The sequence below is a fragment of the Protopterus annectens genome, chromosome 2.part1 (genome assembly GCF_019279795.1).
Source record: "Protopterus annectens isolate FY-2018-M chromosome 2.part1, PAN1.0, whole genome shotgun sequence".
NCBI lineage: Eukaryota > Metazoa > Chordata > Ceratodontiformes > Protopteridae > Protopterus > Protopterus annectens.
Genome location: NC_056729.1, coordinates 1530979062 through 1531006616, shown reverse-complemented (window position 1 = coordinate 1531006616; position 27555 = coordinate 1530979062). Strand labels below are relative to the sequence as shown.

Genomic DNA, 27555 nt, shown 5'->3' with positions numbered 1-27555 from the left:
TAGGCTCTCCACCCAGGACATACAGAATGATAAGACTGAGGTTGCTATGCATGTTACAAGGCAGGAAAGACTGTGATCGATTAATATTTTGCCATCATGCAGAATGATGCCAATATTCAAGGCCAAGTCAATTGGCTCTAATAATTTGCTATGTAGCTGGTGCCACTCTAGCAGGATCCAGTATCAGTCAGCTTGAGAGGAAATGGCTGGCAAGCCTTCCTGTTGTCCCAGGGATAGGCTGCACCTCTCTTACCAAGGATTTCACACTTGCAGAAAGCTTTTTCTGCAGCCATAGTGCCTTTTTTTAAAGCCATGTCCATCTGCCGACATTCCAACCTAGTAAATTCTAATTTGGAACACATTAAAGTGGCCGCACTCAGTACCAGCAGTAGTAACAAAAGGCTTGAACATTAACCTCAACTACAGCTTGAACACATTCAAATGTGTAGTTACAAGACATGGTTTGAAAGCAACAAAAGCAGTTCCTCTATTCCCGGGTTCAGAAACTAACATGTCTTCAGACCTGCTGGCAAGTGTAGGATATCAGTATTTGTCAAGGAAATCACCTCACAACAGATTCCTCAGGGCACCACATTTAAACTCCTAGATGTCCAAATCACCCAATACTTATCTACTGGGGAAACTTCAAATATCCAACAATAAACTGGCTGACCAACCCTGCAAATGGTCAACATGCCCAATACTTGCTTGACATTATAAATGTTACCTCCCTTTCAGAAACAGTAAACCATCTTACTAGGGGCCCCAATACTCTTATCTTGTCCTTACAAATATGGCCACTTCTTGTACACCACAATATGTATCATCCTGTCCAGTTAAATCAGATGATAAATTAGTGAGCTTTTCCTTTAAAACCGGTGGTACTTCTCTTAACAATTACCTCTGTGTTTACGGACTTCTCAAAAGCAAACCTTCTTCAGTTACTTGATGACTGAAAGAAATTCCACTGTACTCCTCCTTTGATGGATCCCATTTCTACAGCTGCTTTCTAAACCCCTGACTTCTACTCCTGTAAGGCAGCCTCTATCTGCACCAAATATAATAAAAAGTTTAAAAACAAAACCCTATGCTGGAATACCCATAAAAATACATTATATAACAATCTCATTCTACTTACCTTAACAGTACACTACAACAAGCTAGTAAAGACCTTAAGGGAACCATTAGGAAGCTGTGTATGAACGTAAAACAGCAACCAAAAATAACTACAAATTTTTACTTTAACGAATTCAAGAAGCTAAACACTAACACCCAAAAATGTTTGGAACTGGTCCACAATAATACTGCTCAGAGACCGAATCATCCAGGGTGTAAGTTGTAGTTGCTCAAAACTGTGGTCACCCCAAAACTGTGTGCTTGAAATATAGAGTGCAAGGAAGTCTGTGGTAATTGCCCTTGACTTATACCATTAGAAGGGAGACTCACAATTGCCTGGGCCAATAGAAGGTTCGCCACAATGATCTTTAGCCTTTTCATTTGAACCTTCAGAGATATCTCGTGAATCAGTGGAAAGGGTGGAAACACATACAGGAACATTCTCAGTAGAGGTACCGAGAATGCATCTGCCCTCCAAGCATGGCTGCCAGGATATCTAGAACAGAATTTCTCCAGCTGTCTGTTTTGGAAGTAGGCAGACAGAACTACTTGATGCATTTCCCACATCTGGGCTAGTTCCTGGCACACTTCTGACTTGAGCTGCCACTCATGACGTCTGCCCAGGATCTGCTTAGTCTAATTACCTACCACAACATTTTGCTCTGATGGGATGTGTAATACCTAAAGCATTAAAGAATGCTGCAAAGCCAGCTCCCAGGTCATCACTACCAATAAGCTCAAAGGGTATGAGCTTGTATCTCCTTATCTGCTGAGGTTCCACATCAATGTGCTGATGTTCATAACCACAAGAAGGGGACCTGGAATCTATAGGTGGTGAATTACTTTCATAGTGTATATCACCACCAAGACGTCCTTGATACAGATGTGCATCTGTGCTCCTTGAACCCCCAAGTGGCCTGCATTTTCACTCCCAGTGACACCGTTTCCCAAGCGAAGACAGACAAATCTGTCTGAACAGATTGCTCTGGAACAGGTGGGGAAGAAGGGAAGTCTGAGATTGATACGCAGCTGTGCTCTTCACCATTTGAACTTTTGTGCAATGAAGGGCAGCAATGACAACTGGGATTCCTGGGAATGTAGGTACTGGGTCCAACAATTTCGGTCAAACTACTGAATTTTCCTCATGTGAAGATGAGACAGTGGTATCATGGACACCAACAGTCCTAGAATTTTTAGGAATTCTCTTGCCAAGGTGACATTCGTCCTGGAGATGACATTCCTCCTAGAGATGATATTCTTCCTGGAAAATCCCTGAGATACTTGTGTGGTAAAACAGGACCTTGTCTTCAGGAAGGTCATTATTTTGTGGTGTCAATTAAATACCCCAGGAAGACAAGTCTTTGGAAGGGTGTCAGGCATGACATCCAAAGGCTCAACTTAAACCCCAGCTAGGACAGTAAAGTTCTGACCTTTTCTAGTGATTCTAAACAACTGAAAACAGACTCTGCACAGCTCAACAAGTCATTCAAGTACGGAAAGGTGTGAATGCCAAGAATCCGGAAGTGAATCACTACTAGGACAAGGGCACTTGGTAAACACTAAAGGTGTAGAGGATAGACCAAAGGGCAATGCAGAAAACTGGCAGTACAAACCAGATAACGAATCCCAGACATATCCTAAAAGGATGAGCAATGGAGAGATGACAATATGCATTCTTCAAGTCTAGAGTCACCATGAAGCAGTGGGTCCAGCAAAAGAGGAATAACTAATAACCAAAAAATTATGTCAGTGAGGAAATGCAGCTGTAACCAAAAAGTAGTTTTGTACCTACCATAAATGTAGATGTTCGAGTGCTCATACAGCTGCAGTCATAACAGATGGGTTATCCTGCCGTCAGGCGGGTCCTCGGTCGGCCGAATTCCAAAGTCTAGGTCCGGCGTCGGTTGTCGTCGCTTCTTCCCTGACGTCAGAGCGGCAGGGGTATAAAAGAGGCAGCCGACGCCATTTTCTTCAGTTTTTCTTGCCCCAGATGTCAGGTGCCCCCAGAAGGAAGGCAAACATAATGTTATGCAAAAATGCAATGTTGATAAATCAAAAACAGTAGTTGCAAGCAAATACACCATAAAAGAATACCCCAAAAAAGGTTATATGAAAGGTGTTTGTCATAAGGCCTGTCCTAAGAGGGGAAGGAGGGAGGGAAACCTGGACTGCAGCTGTATGAGCACTCGAACATCTGCATTTATGGTAGGTACAAAACTATATTATGTTCATCGTGCATACAGCTGCAGTCCCTACAGATGGGTAGAATCCCAAAGCTAAGTAAGGGTGGTAGGCACTAAGTGGAACTAGGAGGGGCTAGGATGCCCTGCAGGACTGCTGTGGCAAAGCACGCTCTAGATTTAGAGTATAGTGGGAGGTGATAGTGCTTGGAGAAAGTGTGCACTGAACTCCAGGTGGTTGCTTCCAAAATATCCTTGGTAGGGACCCCCCTGAGGAAGGCTGCAGAGGTAGCTGTGGCTCTGGTGGAGTGGGATCTGATGCATGCAGGCACAGTTTTTCTAACAAAAGCGTATGCAGTGGGCTACCCATTTTGAAATTGTCTGTTTGGAAATAGCCTTTCCTTGAGCACCTGCAGCATAGGACACAAAGAGTTGCTCAGATTCCCTGAATGGCTTTGTCCTGTCCAAATAATAACGAAGTTGTCTGTGAATGTCCAAGGAATGTAATAGTCTTTCCCCTTTGTTTTGTGGATTAGGATAAAAGGCAGGTAAGTGGATAGTCTGATTCAAAGCCACACTGGATACTACCTTTGGCATAAAGGTAGGGTTGGTTCGTAAGGAAACTCTGTCCTGATGGAAAATGATGAATGGTTGCACAGCCATGAGGGCCTATAGCTCCGAAAAGTACAGTTTTGTACCTACCATAAATGTAGATGTTCGAGTGCTAATACAGCTGCAGTCATAACAGATGGGTTCTCCTGCCGTCAGGCGGGTCCTCGGTTGGCCGAATTCCAAAGTCTAGGTCCGGCGTCGGTTATCGTTGCTTCTTCCCTGATGTCAGTGCGACAGGGGTATAAAAGAACCAGCCGACGCCATTTTCTTCAGTTTTTCTTGCCCCAGATGTCAGGTGCCCCCAGAAGGAAGGCAATACACAAATTTGTGTAATAAAGCAATGCCATATAATCAAAATACAGTAGTTGCAAGCAAATACACCATAAATGAATACCCTAATCAGGTTGTATGAGGAGGTGTTAGCCAATAGGCTTGTCCCAAGAGGGGAAGGAGGGAGGGAAACCTGGACTGCAGCTGTATTAGCACTCGAACATCTACATTTATGGTAGGTACAAAACTGTACTATGTTCATCGTGCATACAGCTGCAGTCATAACAGATGGGTAGAATCCCAAAGCTAAGAAAGGGGTGGTAGGCACTAGGTGGAACTAGGAGGAGCCAGGATGCCCTGCAAGACTGCAGTGGCAAAGCCTGCTCTAGTTTTGGAGTATAATGAAAGGTGGTAGTGCTTGGAGAAGGTATGCACAGAACTCCAAGTGGCTGCTTCCAAAATATCTTTGGTAGGAACTCCTCTGAGGAAAGCTGCAGAGGTAGCTGTGGCCCTTGTGGAGTGAGATCTGATGCCTGCAGGCACTGTTTTGCCATGAAAAGTGTAACAAAAGCGTATGCAGTGGGCTATCCATTTTGAGATTATCTGTTTGGAAATTGGCTTCCCTTGAGCTCCTATAGCATAGGACACAAAGAGCTGTTCTGATTTCCTGAAAGGCTTTGTTCTGTCCAAATAATAACACAGTTGTCTGTGGATGTCCAAGGAATGTAGTAATCTCTCCCCTTTGTTTTGAGGATTAGGATAAAAGGTAGGTAAGTGTATAGCCTGATTCAAAGCTACCCTGGATACCACCTTTGGAATAAAGGACGGGTTGGTTCGTAAGGAAACTCTGTCCTGATGGAAGATGATAAAAGGCTGCACAGCCATGAGGGCTTGTAGTTCCGATACCCTACGAGCTGAGGTAATAGCCAGAAAGGAAGCTGTTTTCCAGGACAAATATTGCAAATTTGAGGCAGCTGGCTCAAAAGGAGGCAAGGTCAGCTTTTCTAGAATGAAATTGAGATCCCAAGCAGGTATTGGTTGTTTCCTTGGGGGTTTTATATTCTTAGCCCCTCTGAGGAACTGCCTTAAGAGGGGGTGAGAGAATAAAGGTGGATCAGTGTTGTATTCTGCAGAAATGGCTGAGGCATGGATTTTGATGGAGGAGAATGAAAGTCCACTGCTTAGCATCTCAGCTAGATACTGTAATATTTGAGGCAAGTTCAGTTTTCCAGGATTCTGGCCCTTTTTCTCATTCCAGGCACAAAACCATTTCCATTTTGCAGAGTAAGCTTTTCTAGTAGACGGACTTCTGGCCTCCAAAATGACATCCTGCACCTCCTTGGAGAGTAGGTTCTGTTGTGAAGTTAATGAATCTTCCATGCGGCCAGATTGAGTGTTTTCAGCTGACTGTGAAGAGTTTTGAAGCTGTGCTGAGTCAGAAGAAGAGGCATTAGAGGTAGGGTCCATGGTGGGGAATGCGTCAGGCTCCTCAGGAGTGGGTACCAGTGTTGTCTTGGCCAGTCTGGAGCAATGAGAATCATCTTTGGTCTGTCTGCTCTGGTTTTTAATAGAACTTTGGGCAGCAGAGGAAGAGGTGGGAAGGCATAAACTGTCATTGTTGTCCAACTGAAAGAGAGAGCGTCCACTCTCCAGGCCTTTGGATGAAAAATCCTTGAGCAGAATTTTGTCAATTGGTGATTTTTGTGGGAGGCAAAGAGATCTATGTCTGGCCTTCCCCATGCTTGAATTATCTCTGTAAAAACTTGAGGATGCAACTTCCATTCGTGTGGATCTGTCATATTTCTGCTTAGGATGTCTGCCAGCGTGCTTTCCTTGCCTGGCAAGTACTGTGCTTGAAGTTCGATTTGTAAGTCCAGAGCCATGTTCCAAAGTGACATGGCCAGCCTGCATAGGGGGTATGAATGGGTTCCTCCCTGTCTGTTTATGTACCACATTACTGTGGTGTTGTCTGCCCTTATCAATAGTTGACCTGGATGCAGAAGGTCTTTGAAAGCTATAATAGCATTTATTACTGCTAGCATTTCCTTTTGATTGATGTGAAGGTGCTTCTCTTTTTGGGACCATTTGCCCTGAATGCACCGATCTGTCATGTGCGCCCCCCAGGCATAGTCCGAGGCATCTGTTGTGATGACTTGATTTGCTTGAGGCTTGCTGAATGGGAGACCTGTGTTTGTTTGGCATGCTTGAGCCCACCACAGAAATTCCTTTTGAAGACATGGAATTAGTGGTATTATTGTTTCCAAACTGTGGTTGTGTTGAGACCATAGGTTTTTCAGGTTCCATTGAAGTTTCCTCATATGCAGCTTTGCACATGGGATTAGTAGGATGCAAGATGCCATGAATCCCAGAGCCTGCAGGATTTTCCTTGCAGTTAGCCTGGTGAAATTTGCTAGTGTTCTGAAGTACTGAGTTAGTTGCCCTTGCTTCTCTGGCGTGAGGTTGGCCATCTGGGTGTTTGTGTCCAAGTTGGCACCCAGGAAAATTATTTTCCGAGAGGGTATCAGCCTTGATTTCTTTTTGTTGACTATGTATCCCAGATAATTCAACAACATTATTACATAAGCCAGATGTTTCAGAAGTATGTGCTTGTTGTCCGCTTGGATCAGGCAGTCGTCCAAACAGGTGTATATTTGTATCCCTTGAAGTCTGCAGTAGGCAATTACTGATGCCAGGCATTTCGTGAATACTCTGGGCGCAGTAGATAAGCCAAAGTGCAATGCAGAGAATTGATAATGGGTTGAACCTGCAAGAAATCTGTGAGGTATCTTCTGCAGTTTTGTCTGATTGGGACATGCAGGTATGCCTCCTTGAGGTCCAATGTTACCAGCCAAGACTCCTTGCCCAGCATGGGAAGAAGCTGCTGTAAAGTGAGCATCTTGAATTTTGGTACGAGTAAAAATGTGTTTAGGATGGATAGGTCCAAAATAGGTCTCCAATCTTTTCCCTTCCTTGGCACCAGGAATAGTCTGGAATAAAAACCTTGACCCTGTTCGTGAGTAGGTACCCCTTGAATAGCTTTCATGTCCATGAGATCTGAAATTTGTTTTTGTGCCTCTGCCCTTTGATTGTGTGGCAGGTTTGGCATGCCTCTCATTTTTGGAAGGGTGTGAAAATGGAATCTATAGCCTCTGTTTATAATGTCCAGGATCCATTTGTCTTTTGTGACAATATGCCAATTTTTTGAAAATAATGCCAGTTTTCCGCCTAAGGATGCTGCCATTTGAGCATTGCTTGGCGTGCAAAGGGGAAAGTCGTTGGCTTGCTTTCTGAATGGCTGCGAACTATCCTCACCACCTCTTTGTGTAGGAGCTTGCCATTGTCTGCCTCTAAACGATCCTTGAGATTGCTCTCTGCCCCTCGGGCGCCTGTATCTACCTCTTTGGGGTCTGTCCGTGGCTGGAAAGGACCAATTTTTGGAAGGCCAATTTCTACTGAAACGTGGAGGTTGTACCTGTAGAAAATCTTTCACTGTTTGCATTGATTTAGCCTTTTCCTCCATTTTCTTTAATACCTCCTCAGCATTAACACCAAATAATACATCTTTTTGAAGAGGGGCATCTAGTAATTTAGCTTTGACATGATCTGGTAAGGTTTGTTCCTTGAGCCAGGCATGTCTACGTATCACTGATCCTGTAACAGCAGCTCTACATGAGGCCTCTAGAGCATCAAAACCACATTGCAAGGTATGTTTACCCACTTGTTCTGCACTATGCATCAAATCCTGCAACTCCTTCAAGTCTGGTTGTTCAGGTTGTGACATTTTACTGCTCAATTGTAATAACAGAAACTGTTGGTACTTTAGCATATGGAACTGGCAGTTTAATGCCCTCATGGTTAAGGTGGCCGAGGTATACACCTTTTTTCCCCACCTTTCTAAGGATCTGGAATCTCTTTCGGATGGTAATGGATTTTTAGCAGTGGAGGCCTTAATTCCCTTGGGGCCCTGTGAGATCGTTTCTAGGTCAGCCGCATGGCTTTTGTATAGAAATTGGTGAGAGTCAGGAACCCGGTAGTACCTGTCAGGCTTGACTGGGGCTGGAGGTAAAGAATCTGGGTTAAGGCAGGCCTCCGAGTACACATCATCTAGTATGTCTAAGACCGGAGGTATAGCCAGAGGCCTGTGCTGAGGTAGCAAGAGAAAATCCCTAAGCCTTTTCTTGGAATCTGAGTACTCTTGGACTTCCCAGTGGAAGTGTTCCCTTAAGGTATGCAAGGTTTCCCCAAATGAGTAATCCTCTGGAGGGGAGACAGAGAGAATGGACTCCTCTGCATCAGAATCTTCAAAAGGGGAGTAAGAATGTTCCTGTTCATCAAAGTGCTCTGATATAATGGAGGCCTGGTCAGAGGAGGGGAATTCTTCCTCCACTCTGGGCCTTTTGTCCGGGGGGGTTGAGAACCCCTGATAAGAGTAATTAAATCCTCAGCCATTTTAAGCATCTGTTTTTTAGGCATGGGGCCTGGAGATGGGCCCTGTGTAGCTTGTCTCTTAGAATGCATGGCTGCTTTAGACTTAGTGAAAGCCTTGATGGAAAAAGAAGAGGAAGGTCTGAAAACACCTTGAGAGGAGGCAGACCTGTCTACATTTTGAGATTCACCACCAAGAGTGGCTTCGGTATCTGTAGTCGGGGTGTGGGCCGAAGAGCCTGCGACCTCGGGTACAGAAGACACCGCCAATGAAGTGTCGTCGGTAGTCAGGGGCTGCGTAGGCGCCTTGCTGAGAACCGGACCACCTGTAGTCGGCTTTGGCGTTGTGTCGGTCCTTATCTTTGCGTTTTTTAGACAAAACTGGAGTCGGGGTATCCGACGACATAATCTAGTTAAATTTTCTGCCAAAATAATGCTGGGCGAACTCCGCCCGACGCTTAATGGTGCGTTTGTTGAATGTAGCACAAAAACGACAGACCGAGACGTTGTGGTCTGGGCCTAAGCAAGGAATACAGAGGGAATGAAAATCCTTATGCGGTATTTGCTTCCCACATGAAATACAATTATTAACTTTGTCTGACATCGGTCTGAGGCAAGAAAAGTTTCCCCAATGGGGTACTTAGCTTTCAAGAAGACTTCGGTTGCAAAATTTTCGTAATTTCAGGAGCTGGCTGACCGGCACTTGTGAACTGCTTCTGCTTCGGGTACCGCGCGGCAAGAAAGACTGAAGAAAATGGCGTCGTCTGGTTCTTTTATACCCCCTGTCGCACTGACGTCAGGGAAGAAGCGACGATAACTGACGCCGGACCTAGACTTTGGAATTCGGCCGACCGAGGACCCGCCTGACGGCAGGAGAACCCATCTGTTATGACTGCAGCTGTATGCACGATGAACATCCCTGCGAGCTGAGGTGATAGCCAGAAGAAAGGCTGTTTTCCATGACAAGTACTGTAACTCTGATGAAGAAGCTGGCTCAAAGGGAGGAAGGGTCAGCTTTTCCAATACGAAGTTGAGGTCCCAAGCAGGGACTGGTAGTTTCCTTGGGGGTTTTATATTCTTTGCCCCTCTGAGGAACTGCCTTAAGAGAGGATGAGAGAATAAAGGAGGATCTGTGTTGTATTGTGCAGAAATGGCTGAAGCGTGGATCTTGATGGAGGAGAAGGAAAGTCCATTGTTCAACATCTCAGCTAGGTACTGTAAAATTTGAGGTATATTTATTACCCAAGGATTCTGTCCTTTCTTTTGATTCCAGGCACAAAATAGTTTCCATTTGGCGGAGTAGGCCTTTCTAGTAGAAGGTCTTCTGGCCTCCAAGATGACATCCTGCACCTCCTTGGAGAGGAGAAACTGTTGGGAAATCAAGGAACTCTCCATGCAGCTAGATTTAGAGTTTTGAGATGGCTGTGAAGAGTTTTGTAGTTGTGCTGGGACAACAGAAGAGGGACTAGAGGTAGGATCTATGGTGGGGAATGTGTCAGGCTCTTCAGGAGCGGATACCAGTGTTGCCTTGGCCAGTCTGGAGCAATGAGAATCATTTTCGGCCTCTCTGCTCTGGCTTTTAATAGAACTTTGGGCAGCAGAGGAAGAGGCGGGAAGGCATAGATGGTCAATGCTGTCCAATTGAAGGAAAGTGCGTCCACTTTCCAGGCCTGTGGATGATAGGTCCTTGAACAAAATTTTTTCAACTGGCAATTCCTGTGGGTAGCAAGGAGATCTATGTCTGGCTGACCCCATGCCCAAGTTATCTTTGTGAAAATTTGAGGATGCAACTTCCATTCATTTGGATCCGTCATATTTCTGCTTAGGTTGTCTGCCAGTGTGTTTTCCTTCCCTGGCAGGAATTGTGCCTGTAATTGAATTTTCAATTCCAGTGCTGTGTTCCAAAGGGTCATGGCTTGCCTGCACAAGGGGTATGAATGAGTTCCCCCCTGTTTGTTTATGTACCACATCACTGTGGTGTTGTCTGTCCTCATCAATAGCTGGCCTGGATGCAGTAGGTCTTTGAAGGTCATAATAGCCTTTTGCACAGCTAGCATTTCCTTTTGGTTGATGTGAAGGAGCTTCTCTTTTCTTGCCCATTTTCCCTGAATGCACTGATCTGTCATGTGTGCTCCCCAGGCGTAATCTGAGGCGTATGTTGTGATGATTTGAGTTGCTTGAGGTACACAGAAAGGAAGACCTGTGTTTCTTTGGCAAGCTTGAGCCCACCACATAAATTCCTTTTGAAGGCATGGAATGAGTGGTATATAATTGCTTCCAAGCTGTGGCTGTGTTGAGACCATAAGTTTTTTAGGTACCACTGAAGTTTCCTCATATGCAGCTTTGCACATGGGATTAGTAGGATGCAAGATGCCATGAATCCCAGAGCCTGCAGGACTTTCCTTGCAGTTAGCCTGGTGTAAGTTGACATTTTTCTGAAGTATTGAGACAGTTGCCCTTGCTTGTCTGGCGTGAGGTAGGCCATCTGGGTGGTTGTATCCAAGCTGGCACCCAGGAACATTATTTGTTGAGAGGGTATTAGTTTTGATTTCTTTTTGTTGACTGTGTATCCCAGGAAGTTCAACAGTTTTATTACAAACGCCAGGTGCTGCAGTAGTATGTCCTTGCTGTCCACTTGGATCCAGATATGGGTAGATTTGTATCCCTTGTAGTCTGCAGAAGGCGATTACTGATGCCAGGCATTTCGTAAACACTCTGGGCGCAGTAGATAAGCCAAAGGGCAATGCAGAGAATTGGTAATGGGTTGAACCTGCAAGAAATCTGAGGTATCTTCTGCAATCTTGTCTGATAGGGACATGCAGGTAGGTCTCCTTGAGGTCCAATGTTACCAGCCAAGACTCCTTGCCCAGCATGGGAAGAAGCTGCTGTAGTGTGAGCATCTTGAATTTTGGCACCTATAGATATGAGTTTAGTATGGATAGGTCTAAGATAGGTCTCCAATCTTTGTCTTTCCTTGGTACCAGGAATAGTCTGGAATAAAAACCCTTGACCTTGTTCTTTTGCAGGTACCTCTTGAATTGCTTTCATGTCCATGAGAGCTGAAATTTGTTTTTGTGCCTCTGCCCTTTGATTTTGTAGCAGGTTTGGCATGCCTCTCATTTTTGGAAGGGTGTGAAAGTGGAAACTGTAGCCTCTTGTCTATAATGTCCAGAATCCATTTGTCTTTTGTAACAATATGCCATTTTTTGAGAATAATGTCAGTTTTCCGCCCAAAGGTGCTGCCATTAAAGCTTTGCTTGGCAGGTGTAGGGGGAAGTCATTGTGTCTGTTTTCTAAAAGACTGTGATCTATCTTCTCCACCTCTTGGGGTTGGTGCTTGCCACTGTCTGGCTCTGAAAGATCCTTGAGGTTGCCCTCTACCCCTTGGACGCCTGTATCTGCCCCTTTGAGGTCTGTCCGTGGCTGGAAAGGACCAATTTTTTGAAGGCCAGTTTCTGCTGAAACGTGGAGGCTGTACCTGCAGGAAATCTTTCACTGTTTGCATTGATTTTGCTTTTTCCTCCATTTTCTTTAGTACCTCCTCTGCTTTAACACCAAACAATACATCTTTTTGAAGAGGTGCATCTAATAATTTAGCTTTGACATGATCTGGTAAGGTTTGCTCTTTGAGCCAAGCATGCCTACGTATAAGAGACCCCGTAACAGCACAAAACCACACTGCAAGGTACGTTTACCCACTTGCTCTGCACCATGCAACAAATCCTGCAACTCTTTTAAATCTGGTTGTTCTGGTTGTGTCATCTTGCTTTTCAGCTGAGATATCAAAAACTGTTGATACTTTAACATATGGAACTGACAGTTTAATGCCCTCATGGTTAAAGTGGCCGAGGTGTACACCTTTTTCCCCCACCTTTCTAAAGATCTGGAGTCTCTCTCTCAGAAGGTAATGGATTTTTAGCAGTAGAGGCCTTAATTCCCTTTGGACCCTGTGAAATAGTTTCTGGGTCAGCAGTATGGCTTTTATATAGGAACTGGTGAGACAGTAATACCTGTCTGGTTAAACAGGAGCTGGAGGCAAAGAATCAGGATTAAGGCTAGCTTCTGTGTACACATCATCCAATATATCTAAAACAGGAGGGATAGCCAGAGGCCTATGCTGGGGGAGCAGAAGAAATTCCCCTGAGCCTTTTCTTGGAATCTGAGTAATCTTGGCCTTCCCAGTGAAAGTGTCAAATACTCAGCCATTTTAAGCATCTGTTTTTTGGGCATGGTGCCTTGAGAGGGTGTCTGAGGAACCTGTTTTTTGGTTTTCATGGCTGTTTTAGATTTAGTGAAGGCTTTAATAGAGAAGGAGGAAGGCCTGAAGACCCCTTGAGAAATGGCAGGCCTGTCTAAATTCTGAGTTTCCCCGCCAGGAGTGGCGTCGGTATCTGTAGTAGGAATGGGGGCCGAGGAGCCTGCGACCTCGGGTACTGAAGACACCGGTAATGCATTGTCATCGGTACTCAGGGGCTGCGTAGGCGCCTCACTGAGTACCGGAGAACCGGTAGTCGGCCTTAGCATGGTATCAGTAGGTGGTGCGGACCTCGTATGTCGGTCCTTATCTTTGCGTTTTTTGCTCAAAACTGGAGTCGGAGTATCCGACATAATATAATTAAATTTTTTGCCAAAAAAGTGAAGGGCGAACTCCGCCCGACGCTTAATAGTGCGTTTGTTGAATCTAGCACAAAAACGGCAGGCCGAGATGTTGTGGTCTGGGCCTAAGTAAGGTATACAGTAAGAGTGGAAATCCTTATGCAGTATTTGCTTCCCACATGAAATGCAATTATTAACTTTGTCTGACATCGGTCTGAGGCAAGAAAAGTTTCCCCAACGGGGTACTTAGCTTTCAAGAAGACTTCAGCTGAAATACTTTCGTAAATCTCAGGAGCTGGCCGACCGGCACTTGCGAACTGCTTCTGCTTCAGGCACCGCGCGGCAAGAAAGACTGAAGAAAATGGCGTCGGCTGCCTCTTTTATACCGCTGCCGCTCTGACGTCAGGGAAGAAGTGACGACAACCGACGCTGGACCTAGACTTTGGAATTCGGCCGACCGAGGACCCGCCTGACGGCAGGATAACCCATCTGTTATGACTGCAGCTGTATGCACGATGAACATCCAAAATTCACTGAAAGCATCCAAATGGAGAACAAGCCGAAAATAAATGTTTATTCACTCCACAAAAGTAACAAATAAATGCGTGATTAACGCTGTAAATTAAAAGTTGCGTTTTCGTAAAATCTTCATCAGATACACACACTTGACTACCCAACACTTGTTTAAATAATTAACTTGCAATAGGAGAACCAATCACTGTTGGTAAAACCATTAAAAAATTAAATAGGAACCAAAGGAAGTGACAAACTTTTTTTAAAAAAGAATCAAAACTTGTTAAAATCAGTGAATAAATATTGAATAGATATACAATAAAAAATCCCTAATATACTCAGTACTTTAAAGTACATATAATTAATTATACAATCTTTCACATATCTAAAAAGAACTGATTTGAATGACTGTACATAAATGTGTATAAAAGTAAATGATGTGACATAGCACTTACTGCCCTCTAGGGGCATAAAAACGATTTACAATTTGGCAGCTCTGAATTTCAGTACAGTACTTGCTTTTAGAAAGTTCCATCAATTTGGACACATTTAATTTTTTAATGAACAAACACCCCGGGGTTTCCTCGGTGTTTGGTATTCCCAAGGTCCATAAGAACACATTGGATCCCCCACTTAGATTAACTGTTTTTTCAGAAGGTGCTATTACAGCGCCCCTTTCTAAATTTGTGGACATAAACTCAAAGATCTATCTTTGAAAGTTCCAGCAGTGTTAAAGGACTCCTGGGATTTTCTCAGACATTTGAAACCTGAACTTTACAATGATAGTAAAGGGCAACTGGTCAGAATTAGTCGCATGACTTCCAATGACAAAGATTTAATTGTCGAATGTAGTATAGCGGGTGACATGTTTAAAAAAAGGGGTTTCCAAACAAATTAATTTGAACAATGATTGGGATGATGCTTATATTTTGGATTTTAATGGACACTCGGGAGTTATAAGAAGTTATTAGTACAGAATGGGAAAAATTCAAAGAAACTTCAGACCTAGAGCAAATTTGAAAAAATCAGTTAAAATTTACATATAGAAGGGATAGGAACTTTAAAAATTTTTTTTGAGTTTGGAAAGGGTTCTGGTTTACCATCTAACAGCACAAAGACCAGCACCTTTAAATGTGGTACATGTTCTCAGTGCACCTACATATTTAATGCTCCTTCCATAGAAATTTTGAGTAGGAACAGAATTAAGAGTAATTGTTATTCAAATTGTAATACAGTGGGTTGGTATATTTTGCCTTTTGTAAGGAATGCAAATCCTTTTACATTGGCAAGACTGAGAGAAAACTTAAAACTCGTATATATGAACATCTTTACGAGATGAGTAAGGCGAACTTAAATAATGCACTTTTCCACCACAAGACAGTTTGTCATCAAGCATCATTTTTATTTTTTGTTTTGGAAGTTGTGCCTAAGGAAATAAGAGGGGGCATGTTGGAAGCTAAGTTAGAATATCGTGAGCTCTATTAGCAAATACTGTTGGATGCCACAAAACAACCAGGGCTAAATGACATGCTTTCCATTTTGCCTGTACTGAAATTAAGAGCTGCCAAATTGTAAATCGTTTTTATGCCCCTAGAGGGCAGTAAGTGCTATGTCACATCATTTACTTTTATACACATTTATGCACAGTCATTCAAATCAGTTCTTTTTAAATATGTGAAAGATTGTATAATTAATTATATGTACTTTAAAGTACTGAGTATATTAGGGATTTTTATTGTATATCTATTCAATATTTACTCATTGATTTTAACAAGTTTTGATTCTTTTTTAAAAAAAGTTTGTCACTTCCATTGGTTCCTATTTAATTATTTAATGGTTTTACCAACAGTGATTGGTTCTCCTATTACAAGTTAATTATTTAAACAGGTGTTGGGTAGTCAAGTGTGTGTATCTGATGAAGATTTTACGTAAACGCAACTTTTAATTTACAGCGTTAATCACGCATGTATTTGTTACTTTTGTGGAGTGAATAAACATTTATCTTCGGCTTGTTCTCCATTTGGATGCTTTCAGTGAACTTTGGTTTTGGTAAAAGAGGAATAACTATCTGCAGGGTGAGCATCTTTAACCTGGGGACCACGACAAAAGTATTCAGTATTCAGAAAGGACAGGTCCAACACTGGTCTCCACGACTGCTCTTTTTTGGGAATCAGGAAAACGCTGCAGTAGAAACAGTTCATTCTTTCTGATGGAGGCACCAGTTCTATGATCAGAGTCCAGCATTTGCCAGAGTATAGCAAGGAATAAAATCTGATCTGGCTGGTGAGGGGGAACCCCTTTAAATGGAGGTGGATATTTCTGCCACTGCCACTAGTACCATCTACCAACGATAAACAAACAAATAAATACATACAATTCTCCATATATAATCCAGTTTTGACACAGTCAGTGACAGCCTAAAGATTCAATCATTCATGCAAAGGCCTAAACCCTTATGAGGACAATGCAAACTAGCAAAAAAGCATGCAAAAATTTTCAACTCTTGTTCAGTCACTTCATCCCGTTAGCCATTTCCACTAAATTATCAGACTTAGAGGGACATACACAACCAGCTTCTTATGCATCATAATTCAGCAAGAACAGTAGTTCTTTCAAGTTTTCCACTGTCATCTTTGCAGCAGTAGGCAAAGGCATCCCACACAGATGAAACTTTAAAAACGGCAAAAAAAAAAAAAAGATCTATACTATATTTTACAGATTCTGCACTCTCTAATTATATCTGTGAATGAATAGTAAAATCTACTGCAATGTAATTTCACAAGTTCACACTGCAAAAACAGGTTGCCCCTTCAATGTACACCTCTTTCCCAGTTGCCATAACTGCCACAAATACAATACACACCTGACCCAAATGTTTCTGTCTGCCTTACTTGTGAAGGGATAAACAACAAGGCAACATATAAGCTCTCTCTATATTCAGTTTTTTTTTTTGGTAAATTCAGTCCAAAGATCTATCTTTGCTGCAAAGAAATATCTAAGTCATCTGTTCTTTCTTCACCTTCTAATATATCACACCTTGCCTTTCAGTAAAACTAACTGATGTTCACTATAGTCTATCCTGAACTTCAGCTTTTTGTTCTACCAGCTTCATGGCATCATAACACTACTCTAATAACTCACAGTCATCAGCTTCATGACTCTAAATGTTTACAATATCCTTCTAATAGTCTTAAGGTGAGGCTGGCATAACGGTTAAGGTCTTAAACTCATGGATACAAGAGACAGGATTTGATTCTGACCCCTGATTATTGGATAGACTTGTAATAGTCTGTAGATGGATAGCCTAATATTTACTTGGTTTATTTCACAAACACAAGCTACAGGGTCTGTCCGATTCCTACCTTTGGTCGCTGTCTGGATATTGACTAGGAATGTAACAGCCTGCAAACTGATCAACTAGTATTTACCTATGAACCTAATAAATGCTTGTCATGCTTAATCCCTTCTTAAGCAATCTCAGCATTTTCTACCCTGAATGCCATTAACACCTATTCACCATTACTGATTTCCAGACTGATGATACACAGCCACACACTCAATCTTGCTTTTCATTGCTTCTTACAAAATTATTTTTTACTTTCAGTCAAATCCACTAACAGCATAATGTTTTTAATAGTTTAACAAACTAGTACTGCCAAACATACTTTAAATAAACAACTCTGATTTTAAGAGCATTACTAAATTATGCTTTGGCAAACACAATAATCAAAGGAGATGTCCAACTTCCTGAAGCACCATGAGAGCTCTTCAAAATGTCATCTTTAACTGATTCCATGTTAAGGATGACCCGAGTCTCTACATGCTTCTTCCCCAGTTACAAAACTAGGAGTTTCCTAGTAGGTGGGACAGGGGACACTTATGCTGTATCTTTTGAGCCTTAACATTTCAACAAAAAGAGAATTTATTCCACTCAGAAATGGACATACTACAGGATTTTAGGTTCTACATATGAACTCAACAAGAAAAAAGATGCATGTCTCCCCTCCCCATTACCTCCACGCTTATCCTCACAATCAAACTTGTAACAGGGCAAGAGTGTGAGCGATATGCTCAGTGGGCTGTGCAAAGCAGATTTAGGAAGACCAAGAGGGCCCAGTGCTTGTGCCAAAGTGCAGGCATGCAATAGACAGTCTTCCACAAGACAAAAAATGTTTGATGTCTGGGTTCTGAGCCAAAAGCCCTAATACAGAACATCCCACAGGTCTTCCGACTAGCTGGGCCTATGGGTAGATCCTAGGTGATGAGGCCTCAGCCTCAAGTTCCACTTGTCTATGAGTAGATGAATTAAGAGTCAGCTTCATCAGGACAAAAGGTCTTGGGTCGCCAGTAATCAACAGTATGATTTCCCCACCCAGGGTGGTGGTTATGAGGTGGCATGCTTCCTCTACTCTTCTCTTCCTTTGGCACAGGCTCAAATTCCCACTAGCACAGCACAAACATACCACCTGCAGAGAAATGAATACCTTTTTGAATTATCATCATCTCCAGAAGGAGAAGATTTACATTTGTGTTTCAGTCCTTGTAATGTTTCAGCCTATGCCTGGGGCTGCAGTAGAGTATACTCCCACTAGTCTCCGACTATGAGCCTCTCAACCACCGCCTTTTCAGTTGTTAGTATTTTAAAAGCTTCAAGGATGGCAACAGAGCACATTTATTTAGATTTACTTTGAATTTGAGTGTGGGTGAGTGGACTGGTTCAAAGAGCCTTTTCAGCCACATCCTAAGCCAAAGGTAAACATTCATTGTAAGACAGCAATATAATATAAACAAGAAAGCAAAGAACTTTCTACTGGTCAGAGCTGAAAAGCAAACTTGATTTAAATGACAACATAACTAACACACACACGTGCACTGTAAACTACTCCCATTTAACATCATGTAAGGTGTGTAAACGAGGAAATAAATAAAGGGTGTAGGGAGATACACAATGTTAAAAAAGATAGTATCAAGCAGATCACATAAGCATTGGTCTAAACTGCATGTATGATTAAATAAGATCATTTTTTGAATGAATATGGGATGAGAGGATAGATAGCACTGATACTGAACTTACTTCTAATGGTGGTTATTTATCTTTTGATTGCAATTTTCTACATCCTGTAAGGCTACTGAATGTTTCAGAGCCCTTGAAAACTATAATCAATCAAAACAAATTAATATCAATTGTTAAAAATCTCCACAATTTAATTCACAGTCTCATCAGCAGAATCAGCCTTACCTCAGTCTTCCTGGACAGCAGCTCTCGAACAAAAGGGAAGACACCTAGAATAATGTCTATTCCACTATTATCTACGAAAACCAAGGCACATTTATGAGGCGGACCCTGAAAAAGAAAGCCAAAACATTTGATACTGAATCACGTGGTTATTTAACTTGAGTTCCAATCAGTTATGAAGCCAGATGTTAGCACATTATAACACTTTTCACAGTGACAACAGTGAAACAAAGTTCTTTAAAAGTTTTGCTCTGCAAAACGTTTCTGTTGGATGGTTAAAACCTGTAAATTTTTCCACTGCCAATTTTACTTTTTTTGGTATACTCTCATGGGTATGAACAGTAAGGTCTTGGCTCTCCCAGTGAAAGAAAGCAGTACTTGTGTTTCCCCAAAATAAGGCATCTGATCTAAGCAGCATATTTATGGATTATATTTGCTATCGTTACATCACAGTATAAATTAAAAGAAGTAGCTACACTTAACAAGTACAACTGAAGTGACATCCATTACCTGTGAAAAGAGCCTTACACAGAGACAAAGGAAAAAGACACCAAATTATAAAGCAGTTTTATCAAGGGAATCTTTTTTCACAAAGTAACATGACTAAAGCACAACTTTTAAATGGTGCAAATTTGTTGAACCACAGTAAGTTATGAAAGAATGTAATACAGCTGACATTTCCAAAATCTATTCAAGACGTACTGTGAGATGTGTTTAACTAGGCAATAAAAACAAGACTCTCTCTGTGCTGTAACATGAACAATTAAGGGTTAGAAAAACTTTGAGTTACACCTGACCAGAAACTAAACTCACAACTGTTTACTACTACCTGGTCAGGTATTCAAATTGTAATTGTAACACAGTTAGAGAATGAATGTTTAGTATATCTTAGAGCACAAGTAATGTAGTTGTCAATGGTATGCCACACCAAGATGGGGAACGAACTACATTGCCTGGAAACACAAAACAACTCCCCATTAAAGAGGAATATAACAACAAAAACTGATGTTTCAAATGCATGTCCTTAGTCCTCATGACAAGGAGCACAGGCAAAGAACAAGTGACACGTACATGTTTTGCTCAGCATGCAAAAGAAGACCATTGGAACACGTGCTTAGAAGAGATTTCATAACAAACGATTTTTTGAGCTTCACATAACTGCCACTTCACTATACTGTTACAGACTTTGTCACAGTGATGAAAGAAAAGGACAAGTACTACTCTGTGTTTCTGACAAAATAAATGGAAAGTTAAAAGGAAATTTTGAATTTATCCACTATTCTGCCTCAGAGAGATAAAATGATTCTGAGAAGTAATGTATCCTAAACTGGAATCAGTACTATTCCAAGTTAAAGAATTACAAGGTGGGATAATATGCGTGTGGAAGGAAGTACACATACAAGGATGCTTAATGAGCAAGACATGAATCCACACTAGCTACCCCTCCCAACTATGTTTTAATTTTACCTTTGGAAGTGCTACAAAAAGAATGATGTCATGTAGTCCAATCTCGCCTACATTCTTACCCGTGGGTTCGGAGCCGAACCTCGGCTCCGACTCGGCCATACTCTAGCTTGAAGTCTTCAATTGGCTCGTGGCTAAGAGGAATCCCAAGCTGCACTGCTCCCTTTCCCCAGATCTCGTTTGCCACTCGTACAGCTCAGATGTGGTCTCGCTCTTGGCCGTGGCTAAGTATAACTTTCTTCTACTTTTTAGTAGTTTGTTGCTCCAAAAGCTATTTTCACAGCTAATCTGTTTTTTGATAAGAAAACTGTTTGCGTAGCCTGTTTGGCTTTTTGTCTTGGTATCCCGTTTGTGTTTCTTCCCTTTTTACGGGCTAGGCCCATTTCAGTTAGAGGACTTAGTCCTCCCTTCTAGTTGTGTGTGTCCCAGTTTCCCTGCGTGTGCTTGTTCTGTGTTGCCCAGTCCCTTTGCGCTAGGGCCATTAAACTCGAGGACCTAGTCCTCCCTTGTTTTATTTGTCAGGGCCGTTTAAGTTAGAGGTCCTTTCTTCCCTGTGGTTATTGTTCTATGACCGTTTAATTTAGAGGCATAGTTCCTGCGTGTTTCTGTTGTTGGTGTCGGGTTTGTCTTTTGATATTGTGTGCAGTGCCATACCAATATGTCTAAGGTTACAAAAGAACACAAGCCTTCGGGCTTCAAAAAATGTGATGTGTGGATATAAAATGTCTATTACTGATGGGCACTTTGTGTGTGTATACTGCTTGGAGGCTATCCACCTCCAAGAATCCTGTGTGTTCTGTCACGCCTTTAGCCCACGCGTTCTTCAAGAGAGGAAGAACAAACTGATTCTGAAGGGATTACTGAAACCCTCCTTCAAAGAAGACTTGGAGAGGGCTTCCAGTTGTAAGTCCTCTCCCTCTAAAGCAGACAAAACCTCTAAATCAAAAAAATGCTCTCTGGCTCCGTCAGTTTTATCAGAGCAGCCAGAGAAAGTTGCCAAGTCTGCTTCAGCTTCCTCGGCTCCATTGGCTTCGGGGCCGAAGAAAGTGGGTGAACTGAGTAAGTCAACGTTGGCTCCCAGTCTCTCGGAGCCGGTGACGGAGATACTTGTTCGGAGCCAGTCTCCAGTTTCTAGACCGGTTTCTCCTTCACGTAAGTCTCCTTCTGTAGGGAGGTCCATATCTCCGACCATATCCTCAAGGTCCTCCAGGACTCTCTCGGACGATGATATGGATAGAGTGGTACAGAGACGGCTCCAATCACCGGTGTTAGCCAAATTGTTTTTGGCTCCAGTCCAATCGGCCCCGGAGCCTGTCACCCATCCATCCTTGTATGTTCCTCCGAGTCTTTCTCGGCCTTCGGAGCCAGAGTTGTCGGTTCCGTCTGATGCCTTTGCGTTGGCTCCAGTAGCCCATCCTGGCATCTCGGTTCTGATCTCCACTCCGACCCAGTCGGCTCCGTCCGTGGGGTCCAGGGCTCATAGTTCCTCGGTCGGACCCAAGGGAGAGGTCTCAGGTCGATCTTCTTCAGCTCCGAGCCTCCCATTCGGTGCTTCGGCATGGGTGAGCTTGGGCCCTGCCTCAGCTTCGGACCTTATCCCTTCGGCTCCAAGGGCTTCCACGGTTGGCTGTTCTTCGGAGCCGGGGGGGGGATCAGCTTTCGAGGTCATGTGGAGCATGCTGGCCAAGTCCTCAGCTGCGTCTGATGGCACCGACACTCTACCCCCTCCAGCACTGGTATCAGTTTCTTATCACCCTCTGTCCTTGGACAGTGGAGACCCAAGGCCTCAGGAAACCTCCATGAGTGGTCCCGAACTTTCTAAGGTCTCCCCAGAGTGTTTGACTGAGGAGCCTCCCAGAAAAAGAGTGTGCAAGAGGAAGAACATCGTTTCCCAGGATGAGTCTATCACTTCGGACACTGACCTCGAGGAGTCAGAGGGGTCCCCCAAGTCGCCCTCTGAAGATATCTCTTTCTCAGATATCCTGGAGATCTTGAAGCAGAGAGGTGACTGGCCCTCCAAATCTCCCTCCGAGGAGGAGTCGGTGTTCCTGAAGGCCTTTGAGTCTCAACCCTCCACCTCTTGGGTTTCTCCCCCATTCGATGAACTCCAGGATGTTGTTTGTCGAAGGGTGTGGGAAACCCCTGACACTGTGTAACCAGTCCCCAGGAGACCCAACAAGTTTCTCTCCTCCCCCGCTGACAAGGAATTTCTCACAAAGGGCGTTCCAGTAGATGCCATGGTGGTGGCAGCAGCCACCAAGAAGGAACTAACTGAGACTTCTTCTACCATCCATCCCCCCTAACAAGGAGTCAAGGACCATGGACCGGTATGGGAAGCGTATGTTTTCTTCAGCGGCCTTTACTCTGCAGTCGCTGAACTATTTGTCACATTTTACACGGCTCCAAAGAGATCTCCTAAAAGAGCTTGGAGAGTCTCTGCAGGGTAATGTTTCTGACGCAGTGGCTCAGAAGGTCAATGTCCAGATGTTTACCCTAAATTTCATTACTAACTCCTCCATGAGGCCGATCTCACATGCAGCCGCCAGAGCGAGTAGGGCAGTGAGTTCAGGAGTCTCTCTTGGGAGGCACTCCTGGATGTGCCTGTGTAATTTCATGGAGACCTTCAAGTCTACGTCCACCAACGCCCCATTTGACGGTTCATCGTTGTTTGGAACCAAGGTGAAGGATACTCTCACTAGGTGTAAGCAAAACTCTGCCGTGGGAGTCCATTTTTCCATGCCTTCTAGACCTTATCCTTAGGGCCAGAAGGGTGGGAAAATGTGGTTCAGAAAGCCGCAGAGGTTTTTTCAAGATGCACAAAGTGATTCCCCCTCCAGAGGCAGGGGAGAGGGTGGTAACTCAGGTAGACGCCGCCCTAGAGGCAGAGGAGGCCCGCGTAACCAGGGGGACCACGATTCCTTTCGCGGTTCCTCCTACCAGCGCTCCTGATGGGAAGACCGACTGCGCTTCTCCAGAGCTAGTCGGGGGTCACATTTCGCTATACCCAGAAGTCTGGCAAGGCATCACCCAGGACGAGTGGGTATTAAAGATAATTTCCAGAGGGTATCATATTCCCTTTCTGTTCTCATCCCCCGCCAACCAAGAGAATCCCAGATGCTTCACCCAGTCAAAGGGATTCTGCAACTTCAGAAGTTCAAAAGCTACTAGCAAAAGGAGCCATCCAGCATGTCCCCTCAGACCAGCTCGGATTAGGGACTTACTCAAGATTATTTCTGGTGTCGAAAAGAACAGGGGACCTGAGACCCATCTTGGATCTCAGCCGCTTGAACCTCCATGTAAAAAAGTTCAAGTACCGAATGCTCACTTTACAGTCTATTCTCCCATTGCTGGGGAAAGAAGTATGGATGTGCTCCATCGATCTCAAGGATGCTTACTACCATATAAAGATGGACAGGGCATCCAGAAGTCATTTACGCTTCCGTCTGGGAGCCAGTCATTTTCAGTTTCAAGCCCTGCCCTTTGGTCTCACCACAGCCCCAGGGTGTTCACCAAATGTATGGCAGTGTTGACGGCTCACTTGAGACGTCAGGGATTCCAAGTGTTTCCGTACCTAGATGACAGGCTCCTGTCTGCCACCACCAGGCATCTACTACTACATACCAGGGACGCCACCATTGTGCTGTGTCAATGATTTGGTATCACACTAAACTGGGAAGAGTCTGCCTTGTTGCCTTAGCAGCATGTCACCTTTATAGGCTCAGAGTTAGACACCGCGCTCATGAGGGCTTACCACAAGAAAGAATTCAGATTTTGCAAGAATTTAGCGCTTGGTAATATTACAATTTTTTACACCTAACGGAATGTTAGGTATACTACTTCAAGATGCCTGAATGTTTAGTAGAATATTCAGTCTTTCAAGGTATTTTAGTGTGAACAGTCACAGAACTGTAATTGTTGATGATCGTGCGAATAATAGTGTAGTTTATGGCATTTGTCAACGCATGTGCTAATGTTGCTTGTAAGAAGTCATACCTAACTAAAAGTCAGGTATTTTAACTCAATAGCCTTTAAATGGTTAGTAGAATGTTTTATAATTTTAAAGTTCTAACATATTTTTCTCCCCCCACTCCCTTTACCCTTTTTATTCCACCCCTTTGTCTGGCATGACTGACCTTTCACCAGTTGTTTCATACACCATCATCTGTATCACATCCCCCCCCCCCTCTTTCATCCCAAACCCCCATCCCCCTACACACGTAGGTCTTATATGTGTTATAAGTAACAAGAATTTAGCGCTTGGTAATATTACAATTTTTTACACCTAACGGAATGTTAGGTATACTACTTCAAGATGCCTGACTGTTTAGTAGAATATTCAGTCTTTCAAGGTATTTTAGTGTGAACAGTCACAGAAATGTAATTGTTGATGATCGTGCGAATAATAGTGTAGTTTATGGCATTTGTCAACGCATGTGCTAATGTTGCTTGTAAGAAGTCATACCTAACTAGAAGTCAAGTATTTTAACTCAATAGCCTTTAAATGGTTAGTAGAATGTTATATAATTTTAAAGTTCTAACATATTTTATTTGTAATAGTTTTAGGGATGTAAAAAAAGTTTTGATGCTTTTATAAACAGTAGCTATATTTGCTATTCCTACCAAGAGTGCTATGTGTTTAAATGTCACAGTGTTTAAATGGTTAGGTGTATGCTTTCATTTTTAACTGTTTTTAAATTGCACAGGATATGACATCAGATTGTTTATGTCACATCCTCTATAAATGTATGTGAAAGTTTTTGAAAAATTGTACGGCCTGAAGAAGACCTTGTTGAAAGCGCTAGCCGGATGTTAAATAAACTTTTCTTTTTCTTTAAACTTCGCTGAACGCTTGGATTAGTGCATTTGAATGTCTACAAGTTATTGTTCGGTGAAGTTAACTGATGCAATTGGAAGTTCCTGACAGTGCTGAATAGCAAGTTGTGACTTTTTGTAACTGACTTTTGAATTTAAAGAACAGTTAATGGTGTGCCATTACAGGCAGCATTTTTGAATATACATGGACATTGCTTTTCAAGAGTCCTGCTTCTCCGTGCAACAGTTTTGACTTTTTGGACTTGGTATTATTTAATTTCTTGTGTGCACGGAGCTTGTTGTGAGTGTTATCTTGTCTTTACATTGTGGTTTTACAATATAACAAATGACTTGTCAACTGAATCAGTACACCAATAAAATGTTAGACGTAATCCGTAGCAATTGAAGTGATTACAAAACACTACAGTTCAGCACCTCATCTCATGTCAAGGTGCTATTGCTCAGCCTGAAGAAACCACTTGACAAACTGATCAGTGAACTTTTCCATTTCTGGAATACAATAGCTAGCCCTGTGGAGATTACACTCTTAATCAAATATCTTTTCATCAAAGGTGTAGAAAAAGCCCCATCTACCAAACCTAATAACCAGAATGCAGGGGAGTCCTCTCACATCACTGCAAGTCTCATGGCCAACCTAATCACAGAGGTAAGTGGGGCCTAATGTTAGGCCACCTGTGAACAAAACCATATAATGTGGAAATAATCCAACCCCTCCTCTGAACATCTCCAGCACCTCCCTACTCCTGCCTTGTCAAAGTTACTGCCATTCAAGGGGGATTTCTGTTAATTAAGTAACATCTTCACAAGAGAAAAACTAACTAGTGTCAAGAGCTTGGAGTCATTCATTGCAGTCAAGGCAGCACACCATTCCTCTAACGATATCAATTTTAAGAAGGAATCCCATTTATTTTTAAGTTGCGCCGTGACCTGGTCTAGGGGATTCAGTTTTGCCACATACACAGTTCTAAGGTTTAAATGATAACTTGCTTGAGAATTCTTTGATTTTTTTACAAATTACCACAAAAGTTTAATCTCAGCCTATTTAAAATAGTTTATAACAGTAGGCACTGCCACCATCTAATATTAATTGTAGGATATCTCTCCTGGAGAGTCAGATAAGGCAACAGTAATCCAGGACTACTGTTAAATAACTGCTTAACATGATATGCATCAGCCTCTATCAGTCATGGCCACCAGATCATCTTGTTGTCAACCTGATCCATATAATTTAACCACAAGTGTAAATCCCTGAAGGTTTGTGTCTTCTCAGGTATCCCCAAATGACTACGTTTATAGTATCACCTTTCCATACCTTTGGGATCCCATACTTTGAAAGCTGGTGAGCACACTGTTCTACCCCTCTCACTGTTGCCAATAATCTCAGAAGTATCCAATTCATTCTGGAGATTCCTTGACTCTGGAGACAAAACAGTAGTTGCACTTCCATACACTAAGCAGTTAGGGAGCCCCTATCTGCCTTCCCACTTCCTGAGAAACTACTGTTCCTTTGCTTGAGTCCTAGATGCTGCTGAGTTATCCTTTTCTAACAAGTTCTAGTTTCAGGTGCAGCAAACAAGATCTGAGGTATGTTAGATCACTAGGGTTTTATGGGTAAGGGAGGAGCTCGAGAGTTTCTGCTCCACAAGGTGGAAGAAGTGGCCAACTGAGATCCAAGGGTTGGATCCTAACCCAACAGATGAGGAAGAATGAAAATGAACACAGATGGAATGTTATGGTGAGTACATTATTTTTTTTTCTGCATAGAATCCAAGCAACCAAGCTTTATATCCTGACTAAAGTATTACTTTTACTCAGACAAGTACAAAGTGTAACTCTCTCTAACTTTATTTTTAAGTGTCAGAGGCTCCTAGGTGACTGTTTATGGGAAGGCAAGATGCCCAGAATAAGCAGACAAAAGTTGTTCCTTCAACATCTTACTATCCTTCCAAAAGTCAAACAGGAAGGGGTATGGAGGGAGAGAATTTGAAGAATGAAAATCGACTACAAAGATGGAACATTATGGTGAGTGTATAACTTTTTTTGTTTGATTCTGTCATTTTCATTCATTCCTTAACTGTTGGGTCAGAGTCCCCAGCTACCAAAATCCCAAAAGGACTCTAAGCAAGGATGTTCCTGAGCACTGTTGAGCCAAACGTTGCCCTTCCCCTAGAGACCAGATCTAACTTGTAATGAGTAATAAGAGTATGAGGATTAGCCCAAGTTACAGTTGCACAATCATTATCCAATGAAGACTTGGATAAAAATACTGAAGAAGTTGCCATAGATCTGGCGGAATGTGTTTTCCATTGT

General features: G+C 42.8%; 1 protein-coding gene across 1 annotated transcript in view; it reads right to left on the bottom strand.

Moving 5' to 3' along the window:
• PANK4 (pantothenate kinase 4 (inactive)) overlaps positions 1–27555 on the bottom strand; it is a 1309469-nt gene that overhangs the window by 289906 nt on the left and 992008 nt on the right. Inside the window, exon 14 of the mRNA XM_044063577.1 lies at positions 18952–19056. Coding sequence (XP_043919512.1) covers positions 18952–19056 — 105 coding nt within the window. The remainder of the gene's footprint in view (positions 1–18951; positions 19057–27555) is intronic.